General features: G+C 42.1%; 1 protein-coding gene across 1 annotated transcript in view; it reads left to right on the top strand.

Moving 5' to 3' along the window:
- The window catches only part of MLLT1 (MLLT1 super elongation complex subunit), a 29,473-nt gene extending 18,175 nt beyond the window's left edge, over window positions 1-11,298 (top strand). The window contains exons 6-12 of the mRNA XM_075723518.1: window positions 446-991; window positions 4,723-4,810; window positions 5,617-5,728; window positions 6,956-7,055; window positions 7,280-7,351; window positions 9,153-9,224; window positions 9,741-11,298. Coding sequence (XP_075579633.1) covers window positions 446-991; window positions 4,723-4,810; window positions 5,617-5,728; window positions 6,956-7,055; window positions 7,280-7,351; window positions 9,153-9,224; window positions 9,741-9,869 — 1,119 coding nt within the window. The 3' untranslated portion in view covers window positions 9,870-11,298. The remainder of the gene's footprint in view (window positions 1-445; window positions 992-4,722; window positions 4,811-5,616; window positions 5,729-6,955; window positions 7,056-7,279; window positions 7,352-9,152; window positions 9,225-9,740) is intronic.
- Window positions 11,299-11,506: the final 208 nt, after the last annotated feature.

Genomic DNA, 11,506 nt, shown 5'->3' on the forward strand with positions numbered 1-11,506 from the left:
GATTTAACCTTCAAAAAAAAAAAAAACCTCTTTAGGTGCTGGGGTTTTTCCCCTAAAATGTGGTGTGAAGTGTAACTTTGTATAACACAGCTAGAGTTTTCTCTTACCTGGCTTCAGTTGTTAACCCTGCAGATTAAATCTGAACTAAACATCTGTAGATGTCTATAGACCTCCTTTTATAGACCATGACAAAGAACAGGCATTTGTGAAACATGTTTCATCCTGTCCTAATGTAGATGTTTAAGTGCCTACTGTCAATTTCTGTCTATCAGCTTTAGGGAAATCAAGATGTCTACCTCAGAGGTAGATAAGTACGTTGGGCATCTGTGGGTGGATGTCTGCATGAAACAAATGTTTCAGTGTGGTTTATGAGAATGTGTGTTATAATTCTGTGCAGAGCTTCAATTTCACACCTAGCTTGCATGTTTCTGTTGCTGAATTTTAGGATGCAAACAAGGAAAGTAGCAAGGCATCTAAGCCACACAAAGTAACCAAGGAGCACAGAGAGAGGCCAAGAAAAGACTCTGAGAGTAAAAACTCCTCCAAAGACCTTGAAAGAGAACAAAACAAGCCTTTGAAGGACTCCTCCAGAAAACCAACTGAGAACAAATTGCCTAAGGAGGAGAAGGCACCTCCAAAAGCTGCCTTCAAGGAACCAAAACTGGCCGTGAAGGAGACCAAACTGGAGAACACTTCTCCAAAGGGTGGGCCACAGCCGGAGCTAAAGTCTTCCAGCAAGAGGCCCTCCAATGTGGAGTCACCAAAGCCTAGTGCCAAAAAGCAAAAAAAGAGTAGCTCCAAAGGGGTAAAGAATATCCTAGGGACATCTCCCAGAACCTCATCTTCCTCATACCCAGAGAAGAAACAAACCAAGGAGAAGATGAATGCCAAAGTGGAAAAGGTAAAATCTGAAAGTGAGGCCAAGGAGATCAAAAAGCCTGTGGAAATGGAGGAGTCAAATTCAGAGGATGAAACTTCTTTCAAGTCAGAGGTGAGTAGGGATTTGTCCTTAACAAGAACTTTTAAGCATGCTGCTTAAATCCCTGCATGAAAAAATGTTGAAAAATACTCTCTCAGATAAGACAGAGAACCAGATTGGCAAATGCTTAGGCTGGATTGTATCTCTTCTTTGAGAATCCTACCAGTATTAATCACTACCGCTACCTGGTTTACCTCCTGTCTCCGACAGCAGTTCTATTTAGATTTATCTGCAGGCAGAGTTACCTAAAAGTCAGAGTTTAAGGTTATGGTCTCTCGTTCATCCCTTGCAGTGACATTTACAGAGCTAGAGCATAGTAGGCATAGATACGCTTTCTGTCTGCCTATGACAACATGATGTTATTGAACGTGATCTTAATTCAGAACAGGAGGAAATAATTTCAGTTTTGTTTCTGAAAAAACAGCATTAAAATGTAAATTAAAAAAAAACTATTCCTGACATGGCCTGTAAGAAATGTGCGATTGGCTAAAGCTCAAAATACAACCACATGCCACTAAACCTAGATAAGTCATGTTGTAAAATATAAAACAAATTATGTTATTGTACTACTATTTTTAAAAGCTGTCTAAGCATTTTTTCCTTTTTACAACTAAGAATATTCCTCATCCTCTGTCTTCTAAAAATCATCTTCCAAAAGAAAGGGGGGGAGAAGTAAGAGGGGGAGGACACAACTTAAATCCAGACTCTTGCTACTTTTCACCTGTATATTTTGTATTTGCTATAAAGAAGCCATGTATCTTCTAACAGGATTCACAGGATAATACCACATGAATTTTTGAACTGCTTCTACTGACCACTTTTAGAAAGATTTGTTTTACTAGAATAAATCTTCTAGGGACAATTTGTATTATGATTTAATCAGCACCATGATACAGTAAGTATTGATGTGTTTATTTCAGAATGGACTTTTTTCCAAAAGATTCCCAGTAGAAGAGTTTTTATTGGGAAAGTGTTAATTCAAGTGTTAATTCAAGTTACTGGGCAGAGATTTTTTTTCCCAGATTGATTAAATGTGTAGCTTGTGCACTAAAAAGAAGCAGCTCCTCTCCACTTTAGCCTTATTCCTGAAGTGCGTCAGCATGTGTAGCAAGCTCCTCGTTTCTATACAGATACGTGGCCCTCGCTGCAAGCTTCTGTACTCTGCTGCTCTCTATTAAGTCCCGAGTGTCTCGTACTTCATTATTTCTTAGGTGTCATCTATCCCCTTGGGACTCGCCATGCAGCTGTAAGCTGATAGAGGTGTTCAGACTGTTCTGTGAAACCGCAAGCTGTGGTTGTGGTTCCACTGCATCTGCTGCAGTCCTGTCCTGCCCCCACCAAGCTTTGTATGCTTCTGTGTCCTCTCTTGCACCAGCTCTTGTGTCTGTTGGATGCTTGACAGAGGTATTTGAGTGCTAGCCCAGAAGGAGGGTAGGAATACTCAGCGTGATGGAGGGGGAACCGTGGCAGCTGCCAGTCAGATCAGCTTAGGTTTCTGTGGAACTTGAAGCTTAAGGGTATAGCTGTATAATGCATTGGCATCAGCAGAGAAGACTGTTTGAGTTCCTTTTCCACCCTGCGGGGTTCTTTTTGCTCCCAACGCTGCAGTTTGCTACTCCATCGTTTGTATTGGTACAGCTGTTTGTGCATCTGTGTGGTAAGCCACATCACTAAAGCGAATGAGCAGCTGGAGGTGGACCGGGGCCCGGAAACTCTTAAATCAGCTTTGCTGCTGCAGCCAACGTATTGTGCAACATGCTCTGAGGCTGCAACTCCACAATTGCTTTGAGTTGACATCTTTGCAGGCTGCTGTTGAAAGGAACAGTCTTGCTCTCATTTGTGCTGCTGGCACGAGAGCTGGTGTGACTTTGCAATGGGCTGGAGGAGTTTCTCCTTCCATTTCAGCTCCTGCTGAAAGTTAGTTGTCCTTTCTTTTTTTTTTCTTTGGTTTTTTTTTTTTTCCTTCCCTCATCAAGTCCAGTTCCCTGAACTGGCCTCATGCTTGGCTGCCTAAATGCTAGTGCTGACAAAAGGGAGAGGCTGAGATGTGAGAGCAGGATTGCTTTTTTCCATTGTCGGCATGTGCTTTTGTCATATCATGGTGACAGTAACTGCAGCCTGAGCACGCAGAGCATGTCCAGCTGGATGCCTCCTAAACGGTTGAAATAGCTGATAGGGTTAATGGCAAAAGGAGAGATGGGGGTCTATACAACTTCCAACTTCTGCTTCTTAGGTCCTATTAAGTCATTTTAAGGGAACACCTGCTAGATTATCAGGAATGAAGGATGTTAGGATTGAATCGGTGCATAAGACACAAGAGCTGTGTTCCTGTATCTTGAAAATATTGCTCTTTTCTTTCACGTTGTAATTTTTCTAAACAAATGGGGCTGCTGCAATGTGCTGATGTACCAGATATTGGAATTGTTAAGTTACTGGCCTTTGCTGCTGAATAATTCACAAGGGTTGTAGTACCCCTTTTTGACATTTTTCCCCGCCTTCTTACAGTTGAATAAAACGAAACTCTTAAAATTTATCACCCAAGTATTGTTATAAGGAAGGGTGGTATTGGGATGAAAGTCCTGCCGTCGCTTTCACTTATTAATGCCCAGAGCTGCTGATGTGCCTCTTTCCTACCTGTTTACAATGTTTTTATAGTATTAACACTTTCTGTAATAAAGTTTATTGATCAGTGGGAATGTGTGATTTTTGTAGCATCAGGATTTGGTAGTGGAAGTAATAGGTAGATTCCCAGGAATGGTGCATTGAAACTGAAATGCTAAATTTCCAGGGGATTACTTTAAAAAAAACGCAAGATCGTATTACAGTACATTGGGAATCTTTAAACTAGATCCTACTGAGTAATAAAAAAAACCCTTTAAGGTTATTGTAATAGTCGCTGCTGCTACTGGGGATGAAATAGTTGATTTAGCCTTCACTGCCACCTCGTGGTCCTTTAAGCTAAAGCAGGTGATTGCTGTACGATATCTGGGTTTATGTTAAAAACCAGACGTAGCACTAAAACTTTGCTTCTGGATGCTGCTGTTAGTAGTAGTTCATCGTATCTTTTTACTCTTACTGTATAGTATGCACCTGGCATTTCTGCTGAATACTGACCGTCAGTGGAGTTGGTTTCACTAGAGTTTAGGTGGTTTCTGTTATGTTTTCACAATAAGCTGGAAACAGTACAGTGGACCGCTAAAATTGGTATAGAAACAACTGTTTTGAGAGTATAGTAATAAATTAGAACTAATTTTGGGGTCAAGTAGGCTAGTCAGGATAGGCATCCTTTCCATGTGTAATGACTGGTATGAGGTGTTCAGAGGGAATGTTGGTGGGTTACAATAAATACACTTTTTAAGAGGCTTTGATAATTGTTCTAGGTTGTATGCTAGCCATCTTTCGCACTTCAAAGTAAGGGTTTTTTCACTTTGACATTTTTCAGATGCTATATTTCATTGCTTGAGGCTATTTGAAACTAGTGGCGTGAAGGGTTTTGATGGGAGCTGTTGATGCTACTGCCCAGGAGTGCTGAGCTACAGCATGCCAAAGTTTTCATAAATGTTGTTCTTATTCATCTTGCATCTTGTGTATTTTCTGTAATTCCAAGAACTGCATTCAGTGATGTATGATGTTGTAGAGTGCTCAGATGCTTCTGTCTCACTGTGCTTTGTGCTCTGCGCTGGTTTTCTGAATTAGAAAGGTTAAGATTCTTTTTCTCTCTTTTCATTTTATGGGGGGTTAAGTCTGTCCAGTCCAGCCCTTCCAACTCCAGCTCCAGCTCCGACTCCAGCTCTGACTCTGATTTCGAGCCATCTCAGAACCACAGTCAAGGTGTGTTGCAAGAAATAAAATTTGTTAAAATCTTCCTTGTGTAACCTTAAAAGGCTCATGAGAATTAGATTTGTTTTCCCGGGACCATATATGAGGCTAATACAGTTTCTTGTATGCAGTCGTGTCTTGAAGCTGTGACACTTCAGTGAGAAAACGCAATAATGTCATAGCGTAATCATGAACAAGTATTTTTCTTGTTTTGGCAGTTAATTTATGAGTAGGGTATCTCTCTGGATTTGGTTCTTTCCCTGTTGACTTTGGTTTCTGCCTCAATTTATAAGTGTGTTTGCTACTACTTGATCTATAGCGTCACTGGAATATTTCTCCTCCAATTTCATATATGTTTTATTAAAAATTATAAATGCGACATTCATCACTTTGCCAGTGCATAACATAGCTTCTTTTTCAGATTCCTCCACTGATAATCCAAAGAGATATACTGTGGCAATAGTAAATGTTCTAACCTTAGCAAATGATGTGTTGTTACAAATACTGTCTCTTGAGTGACATTTAGAATACTCCCCAAAGGCATGAAAAATGTGTCCTTTTGTTTTCGTTTCAGAACAGAGTGGGAGGATTTGGGGGGAGGCTAGCGTGACTTTATGGCAGTTGTAAAGTTTGTCAACTCTGCTTTAGTTTTGAGACTGGAATACAGTGTCTTTTAGCAATATCTTTGGGCAAAATGAAAATACCAGTGACATCTTCCTGAGAAATCTTGATGTATCGTGATAATAACTAATCCAGCTTGGATGGAGTTCTGCTGCACGTGTCCTGGTGTTGAATTGCTTTCTCCCCTCTGATCCCAGGCCCGCTGCGCTCCATGGTGGAAGATCTGCAGTCGGAGGAATCAGATGATGATGACAGCTCCTCTGGAGAAGAGGCAGCAGTCAAAGCAAACCCAGTCAGCCGGGATTCCAGGTGGTAACAAATCAGGAAGACGGACGTTTGTTGTCTTTTTGCCCTCCATGTTTGGTATTTTTGTGTGCCCTCCATTTGGAGGAAGGAATCAAAGTGATGGGGCTATGCGTGAGAGGAAAGTGTGAGAGAAGGAGAGAAAGGCCAGATGTGTGGAGTACTTAGCACGGGGTGGGGACACAGACTTGAGGAAAACAGCAGGGTGAGAACAGAATTGGATGAGGAGAGGTCATCGGAGCTCAAAGAGAGGAAGCCTCTGGGAAATGGTATGTGTTGAGCTTGCAGGCGTTGGTGACTGAGCCCCTTAAAATAGTCACCTAATTGTCGTCTTCAGATCTCTACTGAGCTGAATGGTGTGTGACACCTTTGATCCACAGAGATTAGAGACGTGTTATGGAGGCTGTCAGCATGTGTGCTCTTCTTGCTGCATATGACTGATACAAAACTGAGAAGTCTTAGTCTTTGCTGGTAGTGCATGCTGACGATTACTTGACTCCTACGGGATTTGGTTAACAGCTGTTTCCTGCTTTAGTCAATGGAAATAGTTGAATTTCAGCCTTCTCCCCTCAGGAAACGCTGTTGTAGCCAAAACCTCGAGTCTCAGGCTGAATATTTGAAACCAAATGCTTGGCCCAGCTAGCAGCTGCAAACTTCAAATGCTGCTTGTGTTCACCAAAAACAAAACAAAAAATCCGTTGTTGCACTCTGTCATTGCCAACTAAACAGGAGTGGAGCGACTTCGAAGGATTTTTTTTTTTTTTAAAGACCTTTAGGGTATAGGTAATAAACAGTTTTTCAGGCTCATCAAAAGTAGGATATCTGCTATAACATATCTGTAGAGCCACAAGAAGAATGAGAATAAATAGGAAATCTCAAAGGTCACAACAGAAACACTAAATGCAATTTTTTTTTGCCTGTATTCTCAGTGGAGGTGTTGGTAAGCCTCTCCTGCAGGTACATGGTGATCTTTGAATGAATCCCCAAAATGAACAGTTGCCATTTGTGAAAATCAGGTGGTGCTTAGTCAGTTGTTCTAAGGGGACTTGTGTATGAAAGAGTCGAACTGCTGGCTGTAATGCGTAAACTAAAACTCCCTACTCTGCCTGCCCAGGGAATGGAAGATGGCAAAGGTGACATCAGCTGGGAAAAAAGGGATCTTGTGTGGTTCAGTTGACAGCTAAGTCAGTCCTATTACCTGGTGATGCTAATTCTCTGCTGCTTGTTTTTCAGACTGAGCCTTAGCGACAGTGACAGTGATAACAGTGCAGATTCCTGCCTGCCAAGTCGAGAGCCACCTCCTGGTCAGAAACTGCCCCCAGCAAATAATAAGGTATTGCATCCTACGTGTCCATACAATGCTGCCTTCCACCACTCTTGGTTCCTGCATTGTGTTCAGTCCACGGTGTTAGTTCTGACTTGCACCAAATTTTCCCTATTTCACTGTCTTATCAGACAGGTAATCTCTCTCTGTTCAGTCCTGTGCATCCAAACCATTAAACCACCATGTTGTCTGAACTAATTTTGGTCCCTAATGTTGATTTCTTTTACCATCAGGCATCTGGAAGAAAAAGCCCAGAGTCTTGTAACAAGCCAGAGAAGATCCTGAAGAAAGGAACATATGACAAGGTATGTTTGAGGATTTACATATTGTAGAACTGTTGGATGCTCACTAACATTTCTGTGTAGAAAACAATTTGAATCAGCTTAGCCTGCTCAGATTGTTCTGCCGTGGCAGGTTAAAAGCTTGAGTATAACAAAAAACAGATGTCGAAAGGACAGACTTTGGAGAGTGACACTGCAGAAATTGTGTATACTAAATAGATGGACCCCCAGGTCATTTCCATATGCAAAATGTTAAAATGGTTTTATTTGTTTGCCCTTTGTCTGAACCAATGGTCTGGCTGCTGCTGCAGTGGCGAGTGCTTCATTAAAAGGCAGTTTTCATCTGTCTTTGATCTTACAAATTAAAGATTGTTTGATGCTCTGCTTTGCTGGTTTGCTGAAACCTTTGTTTGATGAAAATCCCTTCTTTCTTGCCGCCAAGGAAAGTTGAGCGTGTACATGCTTCTAAAGCATGGCTAACTCGCAAGCAAATAACCAAACCCCAGGTTGTCCAGAAAGTTCTCCCGCTGTCATTTTTTTCATAAAGAAATCAAATGAGAGCTTAATACTTTTCCTTGCACTGAGGTCCTTGCAGTAATCAAAGAATCGGTCTGTAGCTCTCACTTGTATGTTTTAGCACTTGTTCAACAGGAGAATACAGCACAGGTTAATCACTTAATGCTAGGTCTAAGTGTGATCTTGAGCTACTTGCATCTGAGTCTCCTGCTAGCTACACAATCTTCGACCACTAAATACTGTTAGCCATAGCTGAGGTGGCTTATCTGAGGCGAGGTCTGTAGGTAATAGTATCTTTCATTAGACTACTTAATATAGAGAGAAGGGGACACCTTTGAGACCCATTGAAGAGAGTGCTTGAAATATCAGCTTTTTTAACTGTCAGAGGTTTTATAAAAGATGCTAGCTCTCCCAGCAAGCATAGCACTCAGTGCTGTTTAGGTGTTTTCGGAAGAATGCTTTTTCTCTGTGTGAATGTGCTGGGGAGGGGTATATTTCATGGGTTTGATTTTCTTTTTTTTGGCTTGGTTTTTTTGCCGTGGTACAATTACTTAAATGAGTTCAGTTTTGCTGATACAGACATGAACAACTCTGGGCAGCTTTACAGATTAAGAATCTATCCCCTGTGAGCAATAGTGGGCCAACAGAAATTTGCCTTGTTGGCTGCCTACATAAAAAAAAAAAAACAAAACAAACCCAAAACAAAAAAAAAAACCCAACCAACAAAAAACCCCCCCAAACCAACCCCAAACCATCTTTATGTAAGAACAATGAAAATGTTGAGCTTGTAAACAATCCTGCATTTCCCATTGTGGTGTATATAAAACCACCCGGGAATACAGTGCACTCAGCATTTTTTCCTTACCTAAACACAAATCACTGTTCACCAGATTGCTGGGGTGTTGGTCACTGAGCATCGATGCAGGTGTTTTCAGGTAATGAATAGTTTATTAGTACAGCCCACTGATGAAAAACTCGTACTGAAGTTCACCAAGATGAACTTCACCTTGTTGAGGTCCTCCAAGCTCAAAGGTTCTCACCACTTCTTAAAGTTGGTTACAGGTGTTTGTATAATGGTGTCATTAAATAGTCTTGCTGATGGTCTTCAGACCATCTGTATTTATGAAGTATTTACTCTCCCAGTACTCGATAAGGATGGAGGAGGCAGTAGAAAATTTAGGGAAGAATTGGGAATAGGAACGTATCTGAAAGGGCCTCGAGTTCCTCTGATCCTCACTAGGAAAGTCACTTTGGCAGCCATACAAACGTGCCACATATGTCACTATTTCTGTTCATGCCTCCTTTACAGGCCTACACTGATGAATTAGTGGAGCTTCACAGGCGACTAATGGCACTACGAGAGCGCAATGTGCTACAGCAGGTAGAGATCATTTGTCAGCTTTCTGGCAAGCTGTTGTACTCTGGTAATCTTTGTGTCCAAGGGTCTCAGCCGGACCCCTGTGATGCTTGAGCTTTCACTTGCCTCTCTTTCATGAGAGGGTCTGGTTTACTTTGAAAGCAAAGATATGTAGAAAAAAAAAAAAATCAGATGTGCATGCAATGTTTTTGTTGGGAAAGACACAGAAGTGTGGCTTGTGCATTTTTCCTCTGCCACACTGGTAGCGGTCCCAAAGCTGGGCGCTCTCGGTCCCATTTAAAAGGAAAGAAATGTGCCCACCTCACTTCCTGGGCTGAGCTAGTCAGGCATGCAGGAGGAGCTGGTTTGCTTTTTTGGGAGAGGATTCCCTTTGTGTTGTGAGACATTCTCAACTCTCAGGCTATTCTAAAGGGATGAGAAAAGGACTGGATGGGTTGCTCTGTATTTGCTGGCCTTTCTGCTGTGCTTAATCTTTATGGGGTCTCTGTATACATCCTTGTTTGTCTCCTTTCTGTACAGATTGTAAATCTCATTGAGGAAACCGGGCATTTTAATGTTACCAACACAACCTTTGACTTTGACCTCTTCTCCTTGGATGAGACAACCGTCCGTAAGCTGCAGAGCTACTTGGAAGCGGTAGCAACATGACGCTTGGCCTTAGAAGCAGGCTGCTTTTGAAACCAGAAATCCCGTTTATTGGTACCAGGAAACGAACCCATGGAACTAGGCCTTCTTATTCTCTTGATTCACCCGAAGCACTGCCTTAGAGAACAGCCATGCTCTATGAATGCACAGCCAGCTGCACTTTCTTGTAGGCTTCAAACAAGCGCCCGTATTGCTGAGTCTGTCCTCCCTAGCTTCGTAAGTACGCTTGGGCACAGGTCCTGAGTAGAGCAAAAGATGTGCTGCACTTAGCTGCACAGTGTGACCTTTTTGGTTTTACTTCAAGAAACTGTGTTTTAAGAGCACATTTTCAGGCGTCTCTGAGATCCGAAGTGTGGACGATGTTTTCTTCACCAAATCTAGGGACCAGCCTGCCTGCGCAGAGCTCTAGCGAGTCCCGTTTCCTCCAGCTCTGTGAAGAAGCGTTCATGCTGTGTAAGCAAGATTGGCTTTTACAAAGCTAGCCGAGAGACTGATGACAGAGGAGGCTTCCCAGGGGTCCTGCTGGTCTGCTGCAGAGGAAAGTGGACAGATTCCAGTTTTGATCACTTGCAAGTTAGTTCTGCTGCGGTTCGGTACAGAGCACTGCTGTAATTTGGCTTCCGATTCCTACAGGGCATCGTTCCACGCGCAGGACCCTCAGCTTCCTGCAGAGACAGTTCGTGCTCTTTGAAGAGGCCTCTAGAATCTGCTGTCTCCCGCTGGGGTTTTGAGATGTCTTGTTTGTTGATCTGAGCTCCTAAACAAAGTCTCACTCCTTTCAGTCTGCTTTAACTGTAATAGGACTGCAAAACTGTAAGCTGTATATTTTATATATATATTATATATATGTATGTACTGTATGTATAAGAAGGGCCTAGTTGGGTCTTATGATCTTAAGGGTGTGTTTTTCTGTTATGTTTTTTTATGGCTATGGCAGGGGAAGGGTGCTTAATAAGATTTGACTTGTTTGTTAAAATGCCTCTTGTGGACAATTTTTGGTGTATGAAAGCTGAACAGCAATCTTCAAAGCATTTTGTGCTCTGGAAGGGGCTCACCTGTTGTCTTTTCATTTGTCAGTGTTTAATAACTTTGCCAAAATACGTGATTGGTTTTGTTCTATGTTCTCAAAGAGGAATCTCCTACAGTGGCCCCTATAGTAGTGGCTGTACTTTGGGAAAACCAAAACAAGGGAGAATTTTATCTTGGGACACACCTGGAAAACACTTATGTAAAAACCAAGTGAAGTCAGGTTTGTTTCCTCCTCCCTCTCCTGCCCTGCTGCCTGTTGAAGAAATGGCAGGAAAACAGTGAACACTAATCCAGAATCTTTCTATAGTTCTAGTTAAACTAGTATTGACTTCCAAGTGTTGTCTAGGTGGGTGTGAGGAAAGTCCTGCAGCTTTCATCAGAACTGTATTACACTCCTGTTCCCTAAATTCAGTTGGTTTTTTGTTTTGTTTTTTTTTTTTTTTTTTGAAGAATTGCTCAGTTTTTCCAATTGGTGTGTAAGCTTTTGCCAAATGTTAGGTGGGCTGCAGGCAGTGAGGAGGAGAGCCATGGTCCAGAGGAGCCCTCTGCTCATGAGTGGACCTCCCATATCTGTGAAAGCCCTGTGTGGGACCTGGGGGGTTGCATCACGC

Source organism: Pelecanus crispus, chromosome 20, assembly GCF_030463565.1.
Source record: "Pelecanus crispus isolate bPelCri1 chromosome 20, bPelCri1.pri, whole genome shotgun sequence".
In the NCBI taxonomy this organism is placed as follows: Eukaryota; Metazoa; Chordata; class Aves; order Pelecaniformes; family Pelecanidae; genus Pelecanus; species Pelecanus crispus.